Source organism: Chrysochloris asiatica, unplaced genomic scaffold (genome assembly GCF_000296735.1).
Source record: "Chrysochloris asiatica unplaced genomic scaffold, ChrAsi1.0 scaffold00052, whole genome shotgun sequence".
NCBI classification, from domain to species: domain Eukaryota; kingdom Metazoa; phylum Chordata; class Mammalia; order Afrosoricida; family Chrysochloridae; genus Chrysochloris; species Chrysochloris asiatica.
In genome coordinates this window covers 5,031,853-5,041,277 of record NW_006408570.1, presented here as the reverse complement: position 1 = coordinate 5,041,277, position 9,425 = coordinate 5,031,853, and the positions used below count along the sequence as shown (strand labels likewise).

The 9,425-nt window shown below is 38.2% G+C and overlaps 1 protein-coding gene across 1 annotated transcript in view; it reads left to right on the top strand.

Annotated features, from left to right (window-relative positions):
- GMCL1 (germ cell-less, spermatogenesis associated 1) overlaps window positions 1–9,425 on the top strand; it is a 44,045-nt gene extending 34,620 nt beyond the window's left edge. The window contains exons 10-14 of the mRNA XM_006862928.1: window positions 1–68; window positions 3,341–3,416; window positions 5,792–5,937; window positions 6,817–6,904; window positions 9,297–9,425. The exon at window positions 1–68 is cut by the window's left edge and continues 4 nt beyond it. Of these exons, the coding sequence (XP_006862990.1) occupies window positions 1–68; window positions 3,341–3,416; window positions 5,792–5,937; window positions 6,817–6,904; window positions 9,297–9,425 (507 nt within the window). The remainder of the gene's footprint in view (window positions 69–3,340; window positions 3,417–5,791; window positions 5,938–6,816; window positions 6,905–9,296) is intronic.

Below are 9,425 nucleotides of genomic sequence, written 5' to 3'. Positions count from 1 at the left end.
TGGCTGTCTTCTGTGTATAAACAACAATGGCTTGCTATGCTCCGGGCAGAGCAGGACAGTGAAGTGGGGTAAGTATGTCATGTTATGTATTGTTTATTTTAAATAAGCTTTTGTTATGAATTCTGAAATGCATTTATTATATTAAAGAGTCAGTAACAATATTGAAGGGGGATATGATGGCTCTGAATTATAAGCACTGAATTCCAATTATAAGCACTGAATACTTCCTAAAACCACAAGGTCAGCACTTTGAACCCACCAGCTGCTATACAGGGAAAGATGAGGCTTTCTGCTCCTGCAAAGATTTATAGCCTCGGAAACCCTATACAGGGTTGCTAAGAGTCAGAACCAACTAGACTGTAATTAACAACAGCAACAATATTGAAAACTCAAAAGTTGTTGAAGTAGAAAAATGAACATCTAACCAATTCTTAAGCTTAGATTTTTCTAACATTATCAGTCTTAAAAATATTTATCTTCTGACCTGCTAGATAATATAATGGAATATTTGGATTGTCATTTACTATATAAGTAAAATTAAATAAATCACACACTTTAATTCACCTAGTATTATGATTTCCTTTCAACACATTTAAATATTACTTGAAATATTATTTTCATGTTTTGATCTTTCCTATTTATGTAAAGGTAAAGCTAATTTTCTTATTTGCAGTAATCTCAAATTCTAATTAATAAACAAATAGGTTTTAAAGATCTTTAAGTCTGAAATGAATGAAAGTCATCTGGTTACAGCTTAAATCTGCCCAGGGGTATTTGAGAGTAATTAAGGAGTTATTACTATTTTTCAGGTGGGCTATATGGTGATAACATTTTTCTTTAAGTTCGTATCTTTTAAAAATGTGTTGTTGTTGGTAAGTGCTGTTGAGTCAGTTCCAATGTATAGCGACCCTGTATAGGGTTTCCGAGGAGTGGCTGGTAAGCTTGAACCACTGACCTTGCCATTCAAACCAACTTTGCAGTCTAGCACATTAACCTGTGTACTGAGCTGTTTATAGATTGAAGGATATGATGTCTGGGATTCACCTCAAAGTAATCAACAGGGAGAGAGATGGGGGGAATAAAACCACAACAAGATTATTGAAACAATGAGGATGAGTCAAAAAGTATCCACACTCTGGCTGTAGAATTTATTTTTATCAACTTTTAGAAAAGACAAATACATCATTTTTTGGCACAGTCCCCTTGCTTTTCAGTGCACTTTATCCAGTCTGTCAACAAGCTGTCATAGTCCCTGATTTTAAAATGTTTTAGGCTGAGTTGTGAACCACAAATCCACCGCTGTGTTTGATTCTTCATTAGAGGTGATTCTTCATCCTCAAAGAGCTGCTTTCAGGTGACCAAATAGGTGAAAGTCCAATGGATCAAGATCAGGACTATAGGGAGGATGCTTGAACACCTCAAAATGATGTTTTTGCAGAGTGTTAACAGTGAGGGCAGAGGTGTAAGAAGGTACACTGTCATACAAGATCACAACACCCTTGGGTAGTAGTCCTCTTGTTTAAGAACTCCAGCTCTTCAGTGAGCTTCTCACTGTGAGGAGCACTGTTGATTATTGAACATTTTTCCTAATACTTTTCCAATACTGGCCCTTGAGAATCCCAGAAAACTTGTAAGCATCACTTTCCAACTGGTGGTAGACTTTTGAACTTTTTCTTAGTTGGTGATGAGGATGTTTCCATTCCATACTTTGCCAGTTACTCTCAGGCTCATAGTGATAAATTCATGTCTTGTCATCAGTAACACTTTTTTTAAAGAAACTTTTACTTTCCTTCAAGTATCAGTCCACATTTTGTTTGCAGATGTCCACATTGACACCTGCACAGCAGTGATCTTGAACGGGAAGTGCTGATTAGACAGTGCAGCCAATGGAAGTTTTAATGTAACTGGAGTACAGATAATTTTTGACTTTTGTAGTGAGAAAATCTGACTCATACTCTTCTCATTAACTTGTATATGTGTGGAAATTTTCATAATAAAAAAGTTTGTGAGAAGTAACAGAGCAAATGTCTTGACAACAGTTTATTAGCAGGACCCTTCAACAGTTTGTCCCCAACTACCTTTAGCGTTGTTTCCTGTCATGTTCATTTTGTACTACAGCTGCACAAAATTCTTAGTACATTTGACATTCTTGTATGCTTCAGTCCTTTACTGTTCCATCTGTGTGGAATACCTTTCTCCTGTCATCGAATTCACCCCCAGCCCACCCCAACAAACCCACTCATGATCAAATAATCCTTTTTCTGTGATGGTTCTTCTCTAACACCAGGCAATAAATGTGTCTCTTCTTCCTGTTCTTGATATTCACAACCCTCTCTACATTATTTTCATTAATATTTATTTATATCTAGTTTCCTATTAGACTGAGCTCTAGGACGTCAAGGACATGGCTTTATTTTCATTTATTTTTTATATATTGTACTTGTTCCATTGCTATAATTAAGTGCCGTCAAGTTGGTTCCAACTCATAGCATATATAGGGTTTCCAAGGAATGGCTGCTGGGTTTGAACCACTGACCTTGCAGTTAGCAGTCCAGTGCTTATCCTACAGCTCGACATCAGGACTTGTTTCATTGTTGTTATTGTTAAGTGTGCTGTTGAGTCAATTCCAACTCATAGCGACCCTGTATAGGGTTTCCAAGAAGCAGCTAGTGGGTATGAACTGCCGACCTTGTGTTTCGCAGTCCTGTACTGATCCTACAGCACCACACCAGGGGTCTCATAAATGCTATAAATGAGCTAATTAATATATGAATGAATACATCGTATTACTTTCAAATTTATAATTACTTTGCTGATGATGGTATCATTATTGCAGTTCGAAATAACTTTCTCTTAGTTAAGGTTTTCAGAATAAAGGACCAACTAAAGATTAATTAAAATAAAATGTACAGAGTTCTTAAAAATATATGGATTTCATAAAGTTATATCACATGAAAAGTGGTTTGCATGTAAAACAGCAACATCAAATTGTAAGTGATAACAAGTTACACATTACAGAAATAGATTAGATTGTATTTTATTTTACTTAATTGGACTTGTAAGTGTCATATTTTGCTGATGATCAGTCTTTGTTGTAGGTTGCCTTTTGTTGTTTTCGCTGGTTTGGCTGAGCCCTACTAAAAGTATCCTGGAAACTGGGGGACTAGGTGAAACATTGACTTTTTTTTTTCACTTAGCAAAGGCAATGGAATTTCTTATTTTTGTCTACATCAAAAACATTGTTTTAATTATTTTTGAATCTGGTAAAAGTTGTCTATTCTTTTTGAATTACTGATTACCTAATTTCTCATGAGGTTTCATGTCTAATGCATGTTTTTAGACCTCAAGAAATCAATAAAGAAGAACTAGAGGGACACAGCATGAGGTGTGGAAGAAAGCTAGCCAAAGATGGTGAAGTAAGTATGGGCTCTGACTTGTGACATTCTCATGCAACTTGTGTCTCCTATACACCGTGTGCTTTCAGTAACCATCAGGGCACTTGGCACTCAACAGAGCTGCTGACACAGTTTTTACATCATGATCTGTGTGAGGTGATTGACTATTCATCCTTAATTGTCTAACTTAAATTTGGGGTCTAGCTATGAGATGATAGCAGGAGAGAGCCTCCCTCAGAGATCCAGAAATTAAGGTAAAGAAAAAGTTATATGGGAGCTGTTAAGTCATTTTTACAGCTATTCTACTTTACAGCCATGCTGAATAAAGACATTCAAGCCTTTTGTTTGCTAACAACGTGGGAATTGCATTTTTTATTACCACCTAACCGTGTGACCCCCGTAGGATAAGCACTGGACCAAAGTTTGGACTGCAGGGTCGATGGTTCAAACTCACCAACCACTTTTCAGAAACCCTATACAGGGTTGCTGTGAGTCAGAACCAGCTCCACAGCACTTAATGACAACAATAATCTAAATGCATATAAGTGAAACAAAGATGTGATGAAACAGTAGTCCCCCCTGCTATATCCATATATCCTATTTTCTATTTATTTATTTATTTTTAATTTGATTGTGACCCATTAAATTGATTTTACTGCTCACTAATGGGACATGGAGTCCTGGTGTGGCACTGTAGGATAGCGCTGGACAAGTACAAAGTCAGTGGTTCAGACCCACCAGCTGCTTCTCAGAAACCCTATACAGGGTTGCTGTGAGTCAGAACCGACTCCATGGCACACAGCCACCACCACCACCACTGAAACTTTCCTTTTTCTTCTTGCACGCTATCAAACTCACCTGGCAGGTTCCCAGCTTGTGTGAAATCCAAGCTTTTCCTGTTCCCCATGCCTACATCTAAACAGGTGGGTGCAACTAAAGGAAGGCAGCATACCCCAGTGGGTTTCTGTTGAATGTAAACTTTAAGCAGCTTTTAAGTGCTACCTGGTGATGCTCTTAATGAATTTATTTATCCTCCCACCACATCTTCTCTCCTCAAAAGGTAAACTCTACCACCCTTGTCTTTACTTAAGTACCCTGGTGGCACAGTGGCATGAGTGCTCAGATGTTAATCAGAAGGTTGGCAGTTCAAACCCACCAGCCACTCTGCAAGAGAAGATGAGGCTGTCTGCTCCTGTAAAGATTTGTAGTCTTGAAAATCCTATGGGGCAGTTCTACTCTATCCTGTAGGGTCAATATGAGTTGGAATTGACTCTATGGCATTGGTCTTTATTGTTACCTGTGGCCTTGCTTCTTACTTCATTAGAAAGAAACATAATTTGTATATCCTCCAAACAGCAGTTTATCATCCTTCCTGTATTCTTCTTGCTCTATCCAATTATATGGGTGTTCACCTTCTCTCCTACCACAAAAACATAGTATTTTTGTTGTTGTTAAGTGCTGTCGAGTTGGTTCCGAGTCATAGTTACTCTGTATAGGGTTTCTGAGGCGTGGCTGGTAAGTTTGAACCACTGACTTTCCGGTTAGCAATCTAGTGCTTACCCTACAGTGCCACAGCAGGACTCCAAACATACGTATTGTTTGTTGTTGTTAAGGACTGACTCACAACAACCCTGTATAGGGTTTCTCAGTAGCCACTGGTGAGTAGCCAATTTTGCAATTCAAGTAACCTTGCATTCCAGTACTTATCCTACAGCTCCACACTGGGACTCCCAAACACATGTCTGCACATAGTAAGATATAAACTCTATGAGGACAGAAACTTCTGTGTCTCCAGCGTCTGCAGCAGTGCCAGGCACATAATGTGGGCTCCATAAATACCCGTTAAATAATGAGTTAATTTATAACTCAGGGAATCAACCAATCACTCCTAATTTGACTTCACCACACCACTTTTCCTACTATTCTTAGTAACTATTATGTGATATAACAAACTTGTAAACCTTAGGACAGTAGTTAAAATAACCTGGTTATGTGTCTGTTGGTTAATTGCTTAAGGTGTTTTAAAGCAATGTGTATTTGAATGGGTATATTCCACCCCCTCTAGTAGTCTCCTACTCCCCTAAGCTATACCCACTTAGTGTTCCAGTGAGCAGCCCTGTTTATGAAAATGTGGGGAGCTGATGGAACAGATCCTGAAGAAGAAGTGATCTTGGGAAAGTAGCTTAAGAACTAATGAGCAGTGCTTTTCTGACTGGGGGAGATAATTCTGTGTGAGATGCCTTAATAAGGGAGGGGCACTTGCAAAAGTACATGAGAGAAATATTTGGAATGAGCTAGAGAAAAAAACAAAAGACATTTCAGATGAACTTTTTATGTTTGACTCACTAATATAAACTGAAATTTTCTTTAAAAATTTTTTCTTTCATATTTTTCAGTACTGCTGGCGGTGGACAGGTTTTAACTTTGGTTTTGACCTACTTGTAACTTATACCAATCGGTACATCATTTTCAAACGCAATACACTGAATCAGCCATGTAGTGGATCTGTCAGTTTACAACCTCGAAGGAGCATAGCATTTAGGTAGGATAAGAGTTCCCCACCCCACTCCTTTTCAGTCCAGGGGGAAATAAACCCTGATAATATGCACCACACTGGAAGAGCCTTGATGAGACGTGATGCACGTGAAAGAGCTAGGGAGTGGTAAGCTTCTGTTCTCAAGGAGTGTAGTAATCACATCATGAGAGCCAGGATGTCAGGCCGAGAGAAGAGGTTGGGATATGAGCAATACAGAGTTGATACTAATTGTGAAGCTGTCATCTCTACTACTTCTAACAAATGCAGGGCTCAAACTAGAAATATGGCAAGGCATTTTTCCAGAAAGACATGCCTAGTGTTCCTCTTAGCTTTCTATAGGATTTGTCATGTCTGGCTTGGCCTGATAGTTGAGCTGGCAGTCTTTTTCTGGAGAGGATGCTATAAGCTGATAAAGTGCAAGATAGTTTAATGAACAAATTATGTAAACCAGCTAATGTTGTGTCCATTCCCATTCCCAGTGACCTCATGTGTTGTCAGAATATAATTTGCTCCATAGGGTTTTCAGTGCCTGACGTTTTAGAAGAAGATACCAGGTGCCTCTACCTTCCAAGGCACCTCTGACCGTTCAGTTAACAGCCAAGTGCACTGATTATGTGTACCACCCAGGGATTCCACAGATTATTTAAAAATCATGTATTTGTAAATTTTTTTTTATATCTTAGGTATATATAATAGCATAGGATTATAAATCTAAATAGAATCACTTGGTAGTTTGAAAAGACTTTTTAAAGTCTTGTAGATAATCTGGAAGATAGAAAAGCAAACATTCAAGCGATGGAAGGCTTACTTAAATTAATAAGTAGTTTTAAAAGTATGTGTGTATGTGTTTTTGTTTTTTACTTGAGTATTGTTTTTTAATCCTAGATTACGCTTAGCCTCTTTTGATAGTAGTGGAAAACTGATATGTAGTAGAACAACTGGATATCAAATACTTACACTTGAAAAAGATCAGGTATGTTTGGTTACTTTTCTGTTAACTGTTCCACTGCAGTAGTTGTCTTTTGAAAATCTTAAGTAGCATTAACATTAATAAAATTTTGATTTAAAAGTTGGTTTGAATGTTATTTTAAGTAATAACAAAAATACCATGTTCATTGCTGTATAATTGACTAGTACAGAAAAAGGCAAAAGGAAGAAAAGAAAAAAATTGTTATTTGAGGGCCAGAGAAAAGCTACTTAATAGGAAGATAAATGTTAATTTTGAATACTTCAACAAGTTACTTTAACTGCTTTATACATTGCGCATTTATTTGTACATTTACAGCAAACATCAAGAAGGCAACCCAATATATTCCTGAATATTAAGAGAACTTTACTCTTTATTAAAATAGGTTTGTAAAATGAGAGCCATCTGTAGAATTCCCAAAATTCCCTCTCGAAACCATTTGTTCTTTGTATGACATGTTAGACGTTTCTGTATGTTGTGATGTGAAAGTTACCATTTTTAAAAAGTAAAGTAAAAGCTGTTAAAATACTAAAGACACGTTAATTTTTGTTGAAACTAATCACTGTTTCAAAGGGCACATATAGTCTTAATAAAAGGTTCAGTGCCTATGTTGTTGTTAGCTACTATTGTGTCAACCCCCGCCTGACTCATAGCACAGTGGAACCCAACATTGCCACATCCTACACCATCTGATCAGTTGTGGATTGGACCATTGTGGTCATAGGGTTGTCATTGGTTGGGTTTTCAGAAGTAGGGCACCAGGACTTTCTTCCCAGTATGTCTTTGTCAAAGCAAAATGCAAGCCTCCACTGACAAACAGGTAGTAGGTGCACATGAAGGAATTGAACCACACCACAGAACCACCAGTGACACACTCACCAAAATTACTAGAGAAGTTAGCCTTTTTTCCCCTCAGACTGAAGAGACCAAATCTATATTGGTCTCCTCAGAATTAAGCATCAAGGCATTTATGGAGAGTCAAAGTCAAATTGCACAAGTGAAAGTGTGAATGGCCCAGAAGGAAAGGAAGGAATCTGAAGATAACTAGTACTTGAGGGTTTGAGCTGACGATTTTCAGTAGGGGGTTGGGTTTATGAAGTTCAGACCTGTAAGATAACAATGTTCAGAAGTATGTATAGTATCGTGTAAGAGGCAGGAATCTCCATGACTGTATGTGACAGTGGAGAACTCTGGAGGTGGGAAACAGGGGCCTGGGAAGATGCTGCCCCTGCATGATGCTGATGTGCATATGGCTGCACAGCATCCACTCCTGGAGGAGTAAGGAAAGTGGGACATGGCTATAAAGATGATTCAGTGAAAATGGAGATGTACAACAAGGTTTAATGAAGGTAGGATTAAATCTGCCTAATTTGGGGGTGGGGAGTAGAGATTAATGCAGTTTAATATTTCAGAAATTGGTGTGTCTGTTCATCCCTAAGTGATATCCACATGACTCCCTTCTTTTCCCAGAGCTGACTGAGTCACCCTCCCCTCCACCCCAACCTTAACTAGACTCAATTACCAGAATGTCTCTTAGTAATCTTCCTAAGGACTCCTGGGGTGGCACTATAGGATTAGCACTGGATTGAGAACCACAAAGTCGGCAGTTCAAACCCACCAGCTACTCCTCATAAACCCTACACAGGCTCATGGAAGCTGCAGTGAAGAAATCAAATGACATATGGCATTAGCCAAATCTGCTGAAAAAGCCTTCTTTAAAGTGTTAAAGAGCAAAAATGTCACTTTGAGGACTAAGGTTCCTCTGACCCAAGCCATGGCTCAAATTTAGGAATGGCTATGAGAATGGTGTGAGACCAGTGCCTAACAATATCAGCGGAGATTTCATGCCTCTGTGTAACATTGTATCCCCTTCCTTCTTTTATCCAAATTTATCTTGCTGTACCCCCAACACAGAAGCTTTGTCCACTTAACCTACCTCAGTCACTCAGACTTGCGTCCCACATTATTGTTTAAATCTACAGTAGTTAAAACTATAGATTTAAACTGTGATTAATAGCATATTTCCCAGAATGTATAACGTGATTTCAGTAATGCATATGTTTGCAGATGTATTCAAGTATTTAAAAAGTAGGAATTCTAATTTCAGTGCTACTTTTACTCTGAGCATCGCTTCTGTTTACCAGATTACTGGTAAAGGCTATCTGAGGCTACCGGATCAGAGATGCCAGTTTCTGTGTGAGTGTACTAATGTAACTAAACCTGAATGTACTTTCATATGATAATGTATTTTACATTTCAAGAACATATACTGTATCTGTCATATGGGCAGTGAGGGATGGTAGACAAAAGTTGGAACCAACAGAGCAGTGATGATAATAACAGTGCCCCACCTTCTGTGTAGTTGTTTTAACTTTAAAATGACAATTGTGTTTTATAGGAACAAGTGGTGATGAACTTGGACAGCAGGCTTCTGGTCTTTCCCTTATATATCTGCTGCAACTTCCTGTATATATCACCAGAAAAGAGAACTGAAAATAATCATCACCCAGAAAATCCAGAAAGCTGA